This window comes from Zonotrichia leucophrys, chromosome 9, assembly GCF_028769735.1.
Source record: "Zonotrichia leucophrys gambelii isolate GWCS_2022_RI chromosome 9, RI_Zleu_2.0, whole genome shotgun sequence".
NCBI lineage: Eukaryota > Metazoa > Chordata > Aves > Passeriformes > Passerellidae > Zonotrichia > Zonotrichia leucophrys.
In genome coordinates this window covers 12,946,307-12,962,403 of record NC_088179.1, presented here as the reverse complement: position 1 = coordinate 12,962,403, position 16,097 = coordinate 12,946,307, and the positions used below count along the sequence as shown (strand labels likewise).

Below are 16,097 nucleotides of genomic sequence, written 5' to 3'. Positions count from 1 at the left end.
TGCAGCCTTCATCAAGAACCTCATGACTGTCCTCCTTCCACAGGGGCCATTCCTGAGTGCCTTGTGCATGAAATTTGTATTTGCTGTAGCTGAAACAAAGTACTTCACTCAGAAGTGAAGTATTCCACTGGCTGTAGTATTCAGGTTTTATTCATTACTACTGGCTGTAGTATTCAGGTTTTATTTTTATCCATAGCTGCACTATTCACAGATGTTGCTGTGCTGCTGGCAGGCACTGCCCTCCTGACTGTAGAGACCACCTCATGATCCTTTGATGAACAGACATGTAGTATAATTAAAACCTAGTAAAGCCAGATAGCAATCACATAAATAAGTACAAATAGCAAATAAACATGAAAACTTTAATCACACTTTAACCAACCTGGTAGCTAAACTTCTGCTTTTCTGGGATATGAACATTCACCTTTCCCTTTCCCTGCCCACTGTTCTGTTGCTCCCAGTTCCTGGGGCTGGAGGGGGACACAGACGGATCCCATCCCCAGCTGTGCCGGGTGGAGTGAGTGTGTGTGCAGGGAGCTGTGATGCTGTGCCCAGCACTCAAACCCATGGCTGTGGGCAAGCTGTGCCCAGCTGCAGCCCCACTGTGTTTCTTCTCCTTGTGCTTTTGGTCAGTTATGAAACAGCAGCTGAAAGGGAGCCGTGGTGTGCCCAGGTGGCCAGTGACATTCTGTCTGGCCTGCATCAGGAACAGTGTGGCCAGCAGGATCAGGGCAGTGATTGTCCCCTGCACTTGGCACTGGTGAGGCCCCACCTTGAGTGCTGTGTCCCGTTCTGGGCCCCTCGGTTCAGGAAGGACATTGAAGTGCTGGGATGTACCCGAGAAGGGTCTGGAGCACAAGTCCTGTAAGGAGCTGAGGGGGCTGGAGGAGGCTTAGCCTGGAGTTTAGCCTGGAGGAGGCTCCAGGGTGACCTTATCCCATCTACAGCTCCCTCACAGGAGGGTGCAGCCTGGTGGGGCTCGGGCTGTTCTCCCAGGCCGTGACAGGACGAGAGAGCACACTCATACTCTCAAACTGTCCGGATGGACAGCAGGAGGAATTCACAGAAACGGCGATTAGCCACTGGAATACATTGCCCGGGAGGTGGTGGAGTCACCGTCCCTGGAGGCATTGAAGGGAGGACCAGCCGAGCCGCTCCGTGCGGCGGTCCGTGCGGCTCTCACGGTGGGCTGGGCCGTGGCCCGGGCTCGGTGCTCCCGGGGCCCTTTCCCCTCATTGATCCCGGGGCCCTTTCCAGCCTCATTGATCCCGGGAGCCCGGCAATTGCAGCGGGCCGGGGGGGGGGCCTGCGCATGCGCGCCAGGCTCCCGCTGCGGCGCCTCGCCCGTGCGCCGCGCGCCCCCTGGCGGTGCGGCGTGAGGGGCCGGGGCCGCCATGGTGGCGCGGGCGCTGTGGGCGCTGCTGGCGGCGCTGCGGGCGGGCTGGTGCCTCCTGCCGCAGAGCGGGTACCTGCACCCAGATGAGTTCTTCCAGGCGCCCGAGGTCATGGCAGGTAAGGGATGCGCCCGAGACCGAGTGGCCCTTTGCGGGCTCGCGGGGACGTGAAGCGGCGCGGCCACGGGCATCGCCGGCCAGGCGGCTGTTGCCGAGGGATCCCGCTCTGTCACTCAGCGAGTCCCGCAAGCCGGGCAGGAGAGGATCCGCAGCGCTGGCCCCGTGGGTGGGTTGCTGCTCTGTGCTGCCCACAGCGAGTGGCTCCTCGAACCACATTGCTGGGACTGTGATGTTTTGTAAAAATGAATGGTACGCTCCTAAAAATGTCAAGGTTGACACCAGTTTCAAAAGTTTGGGAGCTGCTCTGTATTGTGATACCTCTTATACCAAGTAGTATCCCTAATGCTGAATTACTGAATAAAATATATTATCTATATGTATTTTTTTATTATCTATATGTATTTTTCTCTTCCTTTGTAGGAGATATTTTAAATCTACAGGTCTATTATCCATGGGAGTTCCTTTCCAACTCTCCTTGCAGAACAGTTGTTTTCCCATTAATGACATCAGGAGTTACTTACTGGGTGATCAAGTCTTTGCAGCAGTTGGATATATGTTCAAGTTGCATCAACAGCTACACTCTCCTTGTATCTCCTCGCCTGCTCTTTACAATCTTTTCTTTCATTCTCGACTATAGCGTTTATCACTTGGCCCCTCTCTGGGGAGCAGATCCGTGGAAAGCGCTGGTGCTTCTTGCTGGATCCTATGTCACACTGGTGTTTTATACAAGGACGTTTACCAACACACTCGAAGGACTTCTCTTTGCTCTTCTCATGGTACTGGTTTCTTCAAGGAAGTCCAGTGGCCGCTCAGCAGAGCCTACAAGCAGCTCTCTCATAGGTGTCATAACAACTGCTGGGTTTTTCAACAGGCCAACCTTTCTGGCATTTGCTCTAATGCCTCTGCTATACTGGGCCAGTTTAATTGTTGACTCTCAAAAGAACATTAAAACTCTTATAAATGACTTTTTGAAGTTTATCCTATGTGCATGTTTTACCGCTTTTGTTTTCATAACTGCTGACACCTTCTATTTTACCTCCGTGAGCTTAGACAACCTCTACAGCACTAACAAGAGCAGCCTAATTGATGTAATTGTTCAATTACATGACAAAATGGTAGTAACCCCCTTCAATTTTCTCAGCTATAATCTTAATCCTCATAATCTTGCACTGCATGGAAGTCACCCACGAGTTACACATTTTACAGTCAATGGAGTGATGCTGTTTGGTATCTTACACATTCTGGCAATCGGCGCAGGCTTTAAAACGCTAAAGAAATATGTCCATCAGTTAATGCTGGTCAGATGGTGTTGCCGTGGGCTGCCTGGGCTCTTGGTGCATTCTGAGGGCAGTCCAATTTTGCTGCTGTTTTATTTTGTTCCTTTGGCATTTCTCTCCCTGTTCAGTCACCAGGAGCCCCGGTTTCTCATCCCTCTCATCCTGCCGTTGGTCCTGTTCAGCGCGTCACCCAGCAGAGCTGTGAGATGGAAGTTCCTCATTGTTCTGTTCAACCTTCTGGGGGCACTTCTGTTTGGGTGCTTACACCAGGGAGGGCTCATTCCCTGTTTGTTTCACTTGGAGCAGCTCATCCATTCTCCAGCATCCTCAAGCCACCCGCAGCACTACACTCTGCTCTTTGCACACACCTACATGCCTCCGAGGTCTCTGCTCAATATCAAGAAGACAGATGTGCACGTGGAAGTCATTGACATGGCTGGGGCTGGACAAGAAACCCTCTGCCAGACAGTAGAGCAGCGAGCAAGCAATTTTACCTGCAGCAACTGTCACATCTTTATTATAATCCCTGGGACTGTCAGAGCCACAATTACAAAATGTGGTGTCTCATTCAAGAATGAGACTTTGATATTTCCTCACTTATCAATGGAAGACCCACCACAAATACCTGTTCTATCCAGTGAAAATTGGAGGAGTCAGTTAGGACTTTACATCCTTGAGCTAAACAGAGTTCATCAGAGCCTTTAGATTTTAGGAGAACAAAGTTTTAGTCTTTTACTTCATTTGGGTGCTGTTTGATGGTGGTGTGAGACCTTTCTTTTTTATACACCCCCCTTTCAGCATCAGCAATGGCACTGGAAGCTCTCCCACATCTCTTTATTTCCATTCCTCACACTCTTAGGGTAGCCAGTTCTGGATAGAACCTGCTTCAAATTTGACTTACTCAGCCCTGTGGTATTTCATGTGAACTTTTGTACTTCTCCTGATGAGAGAGGATGAAATCAGAGCCCACCAAAACTGTGATTGAAGCTTAGCTGTTTCCCTGCGAGATTTATTTTTGAAAGCTCTAATAATCTGACAGGGTTTGGGGACTGTGGGGTGTTTACTGATAATAGGCATTAATTCAGCTGCTGGAGAGAGGTTACAGGCTTAGATAAAAGCTGGTCTGACTCAGTAATCTTTTATTTTATGTTCTTAAAAATTCATTAGACCAGACTGCAGTCACCACTGCCTTGGGTGGGTCCGTCTTGAAAAATCCCCAGCACTGATCTGGCAGAATCTGATTTAGAACAGGAGGATGCTTCAGGCTAAGTGCTTGTGCTAAATCCTAAAATCCAAGCTTTGCCTGTTTAGCCTTCCTTGCCACAGTTGCATCCTCGTGAACCGTCCCGGGCAGCTCGGGAGGGCAGCCCCGCCATGGCACCCAGCGTGCGGGCGTTCCGCGCCTGCAGCTCGGGCTCTCCTTCCCTGGCGCGCTCCCGCCGCTCCTCTCGCGGCTGTCGCTGCTCTGTCACCACTGAGACACCTCCTGCGGGAATGCCTCGGGGAGCTGCGCAGACAGAAGGCGGTAACTGGGAGGGATTTGGTTCACCAGATGCGTCTCTGAACGGGGTCAGAGATGCCCAGTTCTGCCGCCGCGGAGGGAGCGCAGCCTCGAGGGAGGAGCCGCATCCCCTGCGCCCCCTCCCCGTGCACTAAATCAGCTCAGCGGGAAGGACAGCTCCTATCCTGGCTTTCCACTGGAGAGCTGCCTCTTTCAAACAGGACACCAACAACTGGGCTGACAATGATGTATGTGCTTAGTAGCACAGCATGACCTACAATATTTGGTTTTGCCTACATGAACTTCCAAAACATCCTGACTTGGCACATCCATTGTAGATCAAGCCTCTCTCTCTGAAACAAATCTGACACTTGAATTATTTCCACTCCCAAAGGTGGTAATGCTTTTGGCAGTTCTTCACCCACACAACCTTACATAAGGTCTTAAAAGCCAGGCTTTCAACAGTGACAAGAATAATACAGGCTGATGCCAGGCTCTCAGGAGAATCTAGGAAAAATGAATGTATGAATGATTTGCCTGTATTTTCCAAGCTATAGGTGTGACCTAGATATTTAGGGAACATAGCTCTCGCTCTCTTGTAAAGCATTTTGTCTCGTGTTGCCTGTGTGTTCATTCATCCCACATCCTTCACTCTTCACTGCTGGCCTGCCTGTAAATTAAAGGGGTGTGTCTGGGGGGAGGCAGGGGAGACAAGGTGCCTGTCTTTGTACTGGTGACTCAAAGTCGTGTAAGTAGTTGTGAAAGCATTGTGACAGCAAATTTATTTTCTGAGTTAATTTTCTTTTTGCTGTCTTACACTGGGATGACACAACCGTGTGCCACAGCTGTTACTCCATGTCCTGCTTCTCATTTTCAGGTTTCTTAAACAACTTAGATCTTGAACATTATTTTCATAAAACTTATGAATTCTGGCAGTCTGAGTGGGGTATATCTTGCAACTCTTGGGGGATGCAACGGAGCACCATTCCCACGAGATGATGACTCCACTACCACTGCACAGGTAACCTGCAGAGAGCCAGCAACAGAACCTGGACTGCAAATACAGCTCAGATTAACAATATTCTGCTTTTGTTTTGCCAGCCAGACCTTTGAATTTACGCTGTAGATGCAGGTTCTCCATCCGTGCTGGAGGTTTAACTTTACTAGCAATGCAGAAAACTGTATCTTGGACAAAGTACAAGGTTCTTCTCACCTGGGATAATACAAGGAGTGGAAATGGCCCTCCCCAGTTAACTGAGCCTCTACTCAGCTGGATCAAACAGTGAGACATGCTCTGAAGGAAGGTTAACTGCTGTAGTGTCAGAGACATCATCAGATACAGTATTTTAAGCAAACCTGCCCTAGGCATTGTATGTGATGGATGCATCATTTTCCATATCCAGCTGTATTGCCATTTATATGCAGGGTGCCTCTATTGGTCTTTTTTCCCCCAGTAAACCCTTCCTGCTACAATAGACCTGAGGTGTGCTTTTAAGATAGCTACTGAATCTTTTACTTTCCTGTAAGGTGTCTGTTATCCCATCTGTCATTATTTTGTAACAAAACTGTATCAAATATAGAGTATTACTCCTGTATACACAGACATTGTTACAGGTACTCCTGTGAGAATTGTTATTTTATTTCAAGTTTCTCATCAAGCGCTTCAAGTGACAATCTTCACAGCATTGTGGGTGATTAGAAAGTGAGTCTGCTTGTTCCTGAGAACCGTGGGACGCGTATCCTGTCTTTGAAATGGAAATCCATGAAACCGATGCGGAACAGCTTCCCGTGTTCATGCTCTCCCGAGGAGTCGCTCCAGGCCGCGCGATGAGGAACGCACCGTCCAGTCCGCAGCTCGCCATCCGCGTCCCGGCCACCGCCGGGCTCCGCAGCGGCCGCGGGGCCCCGCTGTCACCTGCTCCCGAGGTCCTTCACCCGCCGGTTGCAGCGCTCTCCGTGCGCTCGGCGCAGGGAAGCGGCGGCGGTTCCCGTCTCCTCCCGGCGCTGTCCGCAGCTGCCTCCCGCTCCAAGAGGCGATCACGGCGCTGATCCGGGGCGGCCGCCGCGGCCCGGCCCGCGCGGCCACGGCCACCCCCGCGCGCGGGCGCCGTCCTTGAGCTCGGCGAGGAAGGCGTCGCGCAGGCGAAGCAGGCGCGGGGCCAGGTCGCGCTGGCCGCGGGTGAGGGCGCTGGCGGTGACCCGGGCGGCGGCGCGGATGGGCCGCGACTCCGAGAGCCGCTCCACGAACCGCGGGCTGGAGAGCAGCAGGAGCAGCGCCCGCAGCAGCGCCATGGCCGCCGCTCTCGCGAGATCCCGCGCCCTAGCGCTCCCGCCCGCTGGGCGCGTCGCGGCTCTCGCGAGAGGTGGCGCACGCCCCGCCCCGCCGCACTCGCGAGAGCCCCGCACCGCCTCGCCATTGGCTGCGCGGCCGGCGGCCGCGCGGCGCGTGCGCAGGGCGCGCGAAGGAGGCGGGGGGCGGCCGGGCCGGGCGGTGTCGTTCCGTGCTGTGCTGGGTTCGGCTGGGCCGGGCCGTGCGGGGTTGGGCTGGCCTCGCCTCGGGCGGCGCCGCCATGAGCTCCGGCGGCACCCTGAGCATCCTGCGCAGCGACTCCTACGCCGAACTCAGCCAGTACCGGGACCAGCATTTCCGGGTGAGCCGCGGCCGGGGGCGGGCGCCGCGCGGTCCGGTCCGGCCGGGCTGGGAGGTAACGCTGTATTCTTGCGGCCCAGGGGACGCGGTACGACCAGGAGCGGCTGCTGAGGAAGAGCTGCACACTGTACGTGGGGAACCTCTCCTTCTACACCACGGAGGAGCAGATCCACGAGCTCTTCGGCAAAAGCGGCGACATTAAGAAGGTCATCATGGGGCTGGACAAAGTGAAGAAAACCGCCTGCGGCTTCTGCTTCGTGGAGTATCCTTGTGCAGCGCGGCGGGAGCCGTCAGGGTGTGGGTGAACTGCTCTGCACTGCAGGCTCTGAGTTACGGGGGAGTTCTTCGAGGATAAAATTATTCATTTGCTAAAGCGGCTGTGGGAGACCCTGGTGGGAGAGAGCAATGCTGGGCTCACTCTTGGACATGATGGTCTTACAGGTCTTTTCTAACCGTGACTCTGTATTCGAGCATACACTGCGTGTCGAGTGGGGTTAGCAGATTGCTTTCACTTTGATACTTTAACCCAGACACCTCTTGGGTAGTTGACCTCTGTAGGAAATTCATATTCTCAGTGCCGAGGTAAAAAGGTCTTTCTTTTCATACAAACACATGTGTAAAGTTTCCGTTGGTATCTTTCATCCCCTGTTGTATGACTTCATTGTGTGCACATTTCTGAGGGTCATTCTGTTACTGCTTCCAGTGAACTCACCAGACTGGTGAAAGTTTGCAGCATGAACAGAGCATGCCTGGGGCTTCCCACTCTTTAGCAATAGAGCTTGGTTCTGTTAAATGTCGGCATGATTGACGAACTTTTTAATGCTTGAATTGTTGCATGTTTCACCCTTTCACTACAGTTTTCTTAGATGGTGTAGCTTCATAAAAGTGGTTCATGCAAAGACTTGGTTTTGTGGCCCATTTGATAGTGTTCATTTTCCCCCGTGGTGAAAATAGAAGTCTGTTTCTTTCATTAACATATTCCCAAGATATTATGCCAGAGGAGACGCTGAAAACGCGATGCGCTACATCAACGGGACCAGGCTGGATGACAGGATCATCAGGACAGACTGGGATGCAGGGTTTAAGGAGGGCAGGCAGTATGGCCGTGGACGATCAGGGGGGCAGGTAGGTTGCTGTACAGCCTGGGCTCTTAAAAGAATGGTTACTTTGCCAAACTTATTGATTTTGAATGAACACAGAAAAATTTCAGAAATAGCAGCTTAGGAGTCATTGTTTGAGATAACACTGGAAGACATCTGATCAATGGCAGTATAATCCACTAGGAATAAATAACTCCTTCCTAAATTTCACTAGAAGTACTTGCAGAAACAGCTCTTGGATGCCTGGGGAGATAATGCTTTTAAGTAAGCCCAGGAAATGTAAGAGGCTGTTAGGAACACATAGGACAGCAGTTGGCTTGCCCCAAGTGGAGCAGATGGCAGTGGCTTGTACTGCCAACGCCCAAGGCTGACCATCCTTGCTTGGGCTGTGGTGATTAGAGAGTCCCCAGACATGATGAAAGAGGAAGTTGGTTTATGTGTTCTGATCTGCATGATGCACTTCACCTTCTGTTTAGTCAGACAGCTCCATGTAGCCAATAACATGTTGTGCTGTCAGTATGACTGTATTCTAATGCTGCAACAGTTTCTGAGAAATTGTTTTTCCTTGTCTTTTCTGGGCTTCCCTTTCCCCCTTCTCCGTTAGGTCCGAGATGAGTATCGGCAAGACTATGATGCTGGAAGAGGTGGCTATGGCAAAACTGTTCAGTGCCAGTGACTCCTCAGCCTCACCAGAGAACCAAATCTGCATAGTAAATGTCCCCAGGCACAAAGCAGGTCTGTTACACACAGTTCACAGAAACTCCTGTCCATGTTCCTGTGGGCACATCCTTTGTTCAATACCTCTTTGTTTTAATACCAGGATCCAAAGCATTGCAGAGGACCTGGGAGCAACGCTTTAAGCATTAGAATGCTGAGGCTTTGGTCTCAAATGCTGCTATAACTTACAGAAAGGATCAAAGATGTAATGTTATGGTGCTTTTTTAGTTCTCTGGCAAAACTTGATTATTCTACTGGGTTTTGTTTACATTGGGATCACAGAGTGGAGAGCAGTGATAAAGGATGATTGGTGGGTGTTTCACAGAGGAAAGCAGAAGGCAAAGAGCCTGAAAAAGAAGTGGAATTTATTAGGAATTTTTTCAATTTCTAGAGAAGACTTTTAAGTTGCAGATTTTCTGGCATTACTGGATTAGCATCCTTTTCCATTGATGCTGTTCCTAGAAGGTTTACATGAGCAGCAATAAAACAAATTAGATTGAGTTCAGGAATCCAGAAGTGAGAAGCAGAGACAGGAAACAGACCTCTGCTGTCTTCTGCAAATCACAGTTGTGATTGCATGACAGAGAAGAGCAAATGCAAGAATTGCAGTACTATTGTTTCACAGTTTGAGTATTAGATCTCCACAGCTTTAATATTTGAGGGCAGTATCTTCCCTGTGCCTGTAAGGGTTGCATGAAGCCAAGTTACCCCCAAAATAGGATGTTTGAGGAGCTGGGTTTATAATGAGAAAGTTTCTTCCCAATACAGGTTTTCTGTTTGAGAAACTTGATTTCAGACAACTTAAAAATAGAAATAAAAGAGTTTTGGGAGGAGTTTTGCTTTCTACTGAGCATGTGCTAAGAATGGTAAAAGGATTTCAGGATTGTGTAGCATGTTATGTTTGGTTTTTCTCTTTTACTGCTGACTCCTATTCATACTTCTTGTTCATATGTTGGAATTTTGATGTACTGCAGATGTAGGTTTAAAAGATGTGATCCCAAGATCAAGGAAATTGACCTGCTGAAATGAAATAGTTTAAAAAGAACTGTTACAGGGCTTTGAAATTTCTTAATGGACTTCTGAGTTCCATGTAAATGGCAATTACTAAAGTTTTGTGCAAATACCTTGTTGTCCATGACTCCTTATAAACTTTCAAAGGTGTGCAAATGTTGAACTTTACTCACTGAAGGTATTGTAGGGAATTTTGATGTGTTTCTTGCATACAGTTAATCACAACCGTTACTGTAAATTGGAAGACAAGTGAGATTGAGCAACTCCTTACTTAGGAAGTGTGAGTTTGAGGGTTTCTTGGCATGTTGAGTAAAACTTTTGGGATCACTTGGTGCTGGTCTGCAAATAAGCTTTGAACAAAATTACCTTTTCCAATATAGGACATTTGACTATGAGTTTACAGCCTGTGATCTCCTCTAGAACACTGCTGAAGTTTATTTTTCATTGTATCAATTTTGTATAAAAAAAATATGTTACCAAAAATTCTAAAGTCACTTTCTTTTAAATAAAGCTGCAACATTAAAACAGTTTGTTACTTTTTTTTTTTTTTAAACAGAATCAGTGAACTAAAGTAGCTGTGTTCAGACTCTTGGTCCTTTGTTTTGGTCTCTTTTAAGATGGAAAGAATTAATATTCTTTCCTTTTGGCTGGATTTTTAGGCTTGTTCTGTTCTTACCTGGATTCTGAAAGGTGTTTGGTTAATGCTCTTCATTCTGGTTTGAATTTCTTTGTATTACAGGACAGAAATTGTTTCTTGATAGTGAAGTAAATGTGAAAGTCTTTGCTGTGTAAGAAGTAATTTTCAAGGTGATCTTCCTTATAAAGATGAGGTCTAAAATTGTTTTTTATTGTAAGTACTGCCAGTACTTCTCAAAGAGTCATTCTCAAATGGGATGGAGATGGTAATAACATTGTCTGTCACAACAATCACTGTTCTTTGCTGTTTATGTGCAATGGGTGTGGAAAGAGTATTTTTTAATTTTGAAGTAAGATTTTCTGTTTTGAGAGATACCAATCACAATGGGATTTAAAACCACATGGTATGTAATGTGAACTCCTAGAGTCTCCAAAGCTCAGTATAGAGGAAATTGAACATGGTTTGACTGTTACCTTCTCTAATTGAAATTGCATCCGGTCTGCTGAACATAGTGCTCAATGAAAGGAACCGAATCAAGTCTTGGAAAGTTCTCTGGGGACTTGTTCAGCTTTCTGGCACGCTGGTGCATTGTGATTAGGTTGTCTTGGAAGGACAGAATCTCCCATGCTTCTTGGACAAGCTACTTCATCACAATTACAAACACTTTCATGGAAGTTTGAGCTCTGTGTTAGCATTTCTAAGTACTTGTTCATCATAATTAGCTACTTTTATGGAATTGTATCCATTAAAAACCCAGCAGCTAAGAATATGAGTGGAAACTTAGATATGCCTTGATGGAGGCACTGCTAGAGGAGTGACAGCTTCAGTCTCTCCCTCACACTCATGCAGACTCATGGGGTGATTTACATACCTCTTGTAGGCAGCAATGGGCTGCAAATAAGATTATAAATATAACATTTGAGTCTGGGAATTACAGGGTAAAATCAGTGGAGTGTAAAAGCGTTAGAGACATTTGCTTTCAATGATTGACACAATAATCCCGATAGCAGTGTCTAGGGCAGGCTCATTCCAAGGTGGTCTATGTGTTACTACATTGCCCTGTGCCACAGACAAGTTCCTGCTCAGGTTGGTGTTAACAGTCTTTTCTACACAGAGAATTAAAAAAAAAATACTGGAACTATTTAGGCTAATATCCAGCACCTCATATTCCACATCTTGTCAGATTAGGCTTCTTGTAAAAGAAAAAAAATTTATGAAAATGGATAAAATTGACATGGTTTGTACATGTTTCATCTGTAGAGGAAAGAGAGTCTTAGTCAAAGGAATGCAGGCCACAAGGACTGACCTGCTCATAAACTCTTATGTGTTTGAGTTTCTAAAGCACAGCTTGTACCTTATGCCAGAGCATATAAATGAAGACAAATTAGGGTGTGCATTTTTCTTTGCACTCTTTCTTAACTGAGTGTATTTGACACTTTCAGGTAAGTCTAGGGCCTTGCCACTGTAGGAGGTGTATCAAAAAATTGGTGGAGATGGTGGAGAGAAGGGTCCTGGGCTTCAAAACATTGTGGTTTTGAATCCATGAAATAATAGTATTTGTATTTAAGACTGTGTAACTGCACAAAGATACAAAGTATATTTCACCCCTGCCAGTAGAAGATGCTTACATGAGAAGAAAGTTTGCTGATCTTGAGAAACTCCTTTCTGAAAGCAGGAGAGATCAGTTCTTGTGTCAGGGTTCCACAATTTACAAGGATGACCTTCCTGCCACTCTGCTTCCCAACTGATTTCTGAGACAAACATGTTCTTTACTTCACTGAGGTGATAGCATTCTCCAGGGTTATTCTAGTTTTCACCAAAAGGCCACTTGAGTGTCTATTTGGGTTCTTAAAAAAAAAAAAAAAAAAAAAAAAAAAGGAAGCCTAACTCTTTTTTGCAGCTCGGAGTAGCAGGTGAGGTGAGGTGCAGTGAGTGTTTCCTGCAGCTGGAGGATGAAGTTCAGCGTGGAGCCCCCAGAGGCAGTGCAAGTGAGGTGTCCATGGCCCCTCGTGGTGACACTGCCACCGGCGGGGGCTGCGGTTGTGCTGTGGAGACTTTGCCTCAGTTGGTTGGAGAAATTACCAAAAACCTGATTTTCATCCAAGAGAAGTCTGTAGAGCATTTCTCAGAGTGGAGGCAAATGGAGGTCAGGATTTGCAGGTTTGTATTCCATGGCTGTTTCTCTGTTTACCAACACTTGGTTGCCTTTTCCACTGGATATTGCCGTTTGCAGTGTCTGTGGTACCTTCTCTCCCTGCTCCCAGCAGCCTCTTTGGGTCTTGCCAAAGCACACCCATGATACTGGAGGGGAGTTTGACTCCATCCATGCTTCAGCTGGCCAATCCACACTTCACAACTTCACATAAATTGTAGTTTGTGTTAACTGTGCCAGCAAATCTTGGGCCAAAATTCTGGTTTTTGGTCTCTAGCAGGTTATAAATTAAAGTTCTGTATTGCAAACAAAGTAAATGTCTGCAGCTTGACAAGAGGTTAGGCAGGGCTTAAAATGTCTGGTTTGTTTCTCTGGAGGCACAGTAATCCTTCAGGAACTTTGCAGACTTAAACTGTGTGTTGCTTCTGAGTATCCCTTTGGGAAAATGCCCTTTTTTTAATGTTAGGAATTTTTTGTCTGATTCATAGGGTGCTGATGCTGTGTGTGGTCCTGTGGTGGATGAGGTGCTTGGTGACCTCAGTCCTGCTGCTGGCAGGGCTGCCTTTTATAACTCTAATGTGCTTCCTAACACAGTAACAGGTGAGAGGAATGAAGACACACAAGTAGGTGCAGTAATCTCGGTGTAGATGACAAGAGCAAAATACAGATTATTATTTTTCACATCTGAAGAACAAATATGAGTTATTCCTGGTGTTGGGTTTTATTGCTTTGATCATGCTACAGCCAATGCTTTTGAAAACCCTTTAATGACTGTTCAGTAAGAGTCACAGTTCTGCTTGAATATTCCTCCCAGAAGCTTTCTTTTTGTCCTTCAGTGCTCATCTCTGACTACATAAAATCTGTTTGTATTTTATTCTGTTAACCTCCAACCAAGTCGAGGCAAAGCCAGTTGTTTCTGCCCTGACAGGAAAAACTGCCACTGTTCCAGAAGCTGTGTGAGGGGCTGAGTAGAGATTTCAGGCACCAAGTTGCATAGAGAGAAAGTGAAATAAGTTCCATCAAAAACCAGTGTGTTTACACAGTTAATGACTACAAAAAATGCATTACTACAAATGACTGAGAAAACATCCTTCTTGTGTGCTTTGATAAGGATGTTTGGGAAAAGAAGACTATATATTAAATAATTTTGTTGGATTTAATTTATTTAATTAGAGCTATCTCTGATTTCCTTTTCAAGGTGGGCCATCTATTAATTCTTCTGGGACTGATGTGTTTGTAGAACAGTATTGAACCACAATTTTTGTTTTTTCAGATATAGTTAAAAGGCATTTTCTCAAAACAATTTGAAAACAAATGGGAAGTAGGATTCACTATTTTACTGTTTACCCAGTTGCAGGCAACATAAATATCAGAATAAATTAGCCTAATTGAGTCAGTTTGTCTTTGTGTTTCTGGACAATGAAGCTTTTCCCTTCTCAGCCGTCTCTTCCTGAAGCATTTCCTGGAAGTGCGAAGAAAATTCTAATTTTCCAATTAGAAAGAGGTAAGAAATAGTTATGTTATAATATGTAATGATATGTTTACACATGTAATATGTTCCATGTTAATAATTCATACTTGCATTGTTATTATAGTTGTACATCTATTGCTCACATGCACTTCAAGTTGCATTATATTGTTTTCAGTTTTCTGACTTTAAAATAATGCTTCTATTATTTTATGCTTTGTGTCTTTATGGGCAATATTCCTGTTTTGATAATTGTTGCTCTTCTTCAGATTAATTGATTATAAGCTGGTGCTTTTTGATTTGTGTTTGATTTTCTGCAATATCATTGTTTCACATCTTAAGTAACTTTTTTGAAGACCCAAGCCCTGTCAGCTGGTGCTGCTGCCACAAGGTGTCGTGAGAAGCCGTGTCTGGCTGCAGGATGGGTGGGGGCTGCTGGGATTCTCAGTTAGCTGAGGAGCTCTTGTGGAAGGAATGATGTGTTCTGAAAACGTCTCATTTCACTGTGCAGCTAAGGCAGTGTCTGCATTTCTTGAAGAACCTCCTGCATCTTAGAATTCTGCTTGAAACAAAAGTGTCTGGTGACTGATGAAATGGTCTTCTACCTGACCTGAAGCAGTAGAGTTAGGAGAGCCTTAAGGTTGTTGATGTGTAGGATGCCTCACAACACCAAGCACTGTAGAACTGAGAGATTGTGCAGGCTGGCAAGAGACTGGCTTGTGGTTTGGGGTTTGTAGGGTTTCTTCCCCCTCTCTGAATTTACTCCTGTAAGAGGAGGAGTATGTTTCCATGAACTGGAAGGAGCTTCTTCCCATTAAATCTACACTTTTGCTTCTACTTTAAATTCCCAGCTGAATTTGCTGTTTGGAATCTACATATTAATGTGAAAAAGCCTTCAAGTAGCAATCTTGCAAAGTCCATCCTGCACAGATGCCAGGAGCAGGTAGATGTGTGCTGGTGTCTGAGCTTGCCAGGGGGAAATCCAGCAGAGATTTTTTTAAAGTTACTCAGATCTCTCCCACTCACTCTGCAAGTCATGATGGATGTTTTGTTCAATTGTTTTATAGGGTGCAGTCTTATCAGGAACTTAGTCTTATCTCCTGAGGAGTTCATTGAGATCTGTGTGCATAGTGGTAAAGTACTCAATGTGTTTTAATGAACTTAATGTACTTATTTCTCCATAAACTGAACATGAAACATGGTGGCATGCCAGGAAAATTCTTGAAATGCCTTTGGAAGCAGCAATGAATCCTGAGTTGCACCTCAAAGTGAGTTAGGGAAGCTGAGCAAAACAGTGTCACAAAAACTAGTGGGAGCATTTTGACAGGGATTTCAAAACTTCCTCAGGATAATTGTCCATAATCATGTGCAAGACAGAATTTTTCTCAAAATACAAGGCCATGATGGCCAGCAAATACTACTTGGTTTACAGAGTTTCACAGGAAACACATTGTTTCAGAAGAGTGCAGAAAGCAGGAAAGATATGAAAAGTGAGGGAAGATCCCAGCTAATTTGTCAGTAATTCAGGTTCTAGACACATAACGGTCATTAAAGCAAAATTAAATATTAAAAGAGGTTCAGAAGCCTGGATAAATATGTGGTATCCATCAACATTGTTGATTCAGTGTTTAATCATAAATTTTCCCCTAAAGATGTTTAATTGAACTTTAACAGGCATGAGAGTGAGTCATTCCCTGTTAGAAAACAAATCACTTTGATGTGTGTGGAGGAGTGGTGCTGCTCCTCTGCTCTGTGAATTCTCCTCCTGCCTGGGCCAAGTCTGGGCAGGCTGGAACTCTCCCTAAGCAGTGGCACAACTCCCTCCTTGGTGACACTGTGGAACTGAGAATGAGAGAATGAGCCAGGGCTTCAGACAAATTGAGGGTAATTAATGATCCCCAGATTCAGAGTTGTCCTGAGAGATGAAAAAACCTTTGCAAAGCTGAGGGCTGCCAGTACCAAAGCTTTCAGGTGCTCAGGGCTGTGATGGGCCCTGACAGTGGAGTTTTTGGGCAGCCCTGCAGAGAGCTGGTTTGCACTGGAGCTTTACAGATAGGTCCACATGAAGTT

The 16,097-nt window shown here is 46.2% G+C and overlaps 3 protein-coding genes across 3 annotated transcripts; 2 read left to right on the top strand and 1 right to left on the bottom strand.

Annotated features, from left to right (window-relative positions):
- The first annotated feature begins 1,392 nt into the window (after positions 1-1,392).
- On the top strand, positions 1,393-5,841 carry PIGZ (phosphatidylinositol glycan anchor biosynthesis class Z). Its single transcript, XM_064721360.1, has 2 exons — positions 1,393-1,512; positions 1,935-5,841. Exons 1-2 carry the CDS (start codon positions 1,395-1,397, stop codon positions 3,494-3,496), a joined length of 1,680 nt encoding a protein of 559 aa, XP_064577430.1. The 5' UTR covers positions 1,393-1,394; the 3' UTR covers positions 3,497-5,841.
- A 69-nt stretch (positions 5,842-5,910) lies between these two features.
- NCBP2AS2 (NCBP2 antisense 2 (head to head)) lies at positions 5,911-6,584 on the bottom strand. The gene has a single exon (XM_064721361.1). The coding sequence runs from the start codon at positions 6,582-6,584 to the stop codon at positions 6,330-6,332; it is 255 nt and encodes an 84-aa protein (XP_064577431.1). The 3' UTR covers positions 5,911-6,329.
- A 164-nt stretch (positions 6,585-6,748) lies between these two features.
- On the top strand, positions 6,749-10,297 carry NCBP2 (nuclear cap binding protein subunit 2). The gene is made up of 4 exons (XM_064721488.1): positions 6,749-6,943; positions 7,023-7,204; positions 7,929-8,067; positions 8,647-10,297. The coding sequence occupies exons 1-4, from the start codon at positions 6,863-6,865 to the stop codon at positions 8,716-8,718; spliced, it is 474 nt and encodes a 157-aa protein (XP_064577558.1). The 5' UTR covers positions 6,749-6,862; the 3' UTR covers positions 8,719-10,297.
- Positions 10,298-16,097: the final 5,800 nt, after the last annotated feature.

What these genes read in the sequence shown, in the direction of transcription:
- PIGZ (XM_064721360.1), top strand. Translation starts at nt 1,395, where the DNA reads ATGGTGGCGCGGGCGCTGTGGGCGCTGCTGGCGGCGCTGCGGGCGGGC. An exon ending in GGCGCCCGAGGTCATGGCAG is followed by an intron (nt 1,513 to 1,934) that starts GTAAGGGATGCG and finishes CTTCCTTTGTAG; the next exon opens with GAGATATTTTAAATCTACAG.
- NCBP2AS2 (XM_064721361.1), bottom strand. Translation starts at nt 6,584, where the DNA reads ATGGCGCTGCTGCGGGCGCTGCTCCTGCTGCTCTCCAGCCCGCGGTTC.
- NCBP2 (XM_064721488.1), top strand. Translation starts at nt 6,863, where the DNA reads ATGAGCTCCGGCGGCACCCTGAGCATCCTGCGCAGCGACTCCTACGCC. An exon ending in ACCGGGACCAGCATTTCCGG is followed by an intron (nt 6,944 to 7,022) that starts GTGAGCCGCGGC and finishes CTTGCGGCCCAG; the next exon opens with GGGACGCGGTACGACCAGGA. An exon ending in GTGGACGATCAGGGGGGCAG is followed by an intron (nt 8,068 to 8,646) that starts GTAGGTTGCTGT and finishes CTTCTCCGTTAG; the next exon opens with GTCCGAGATGAGTATCGGCA.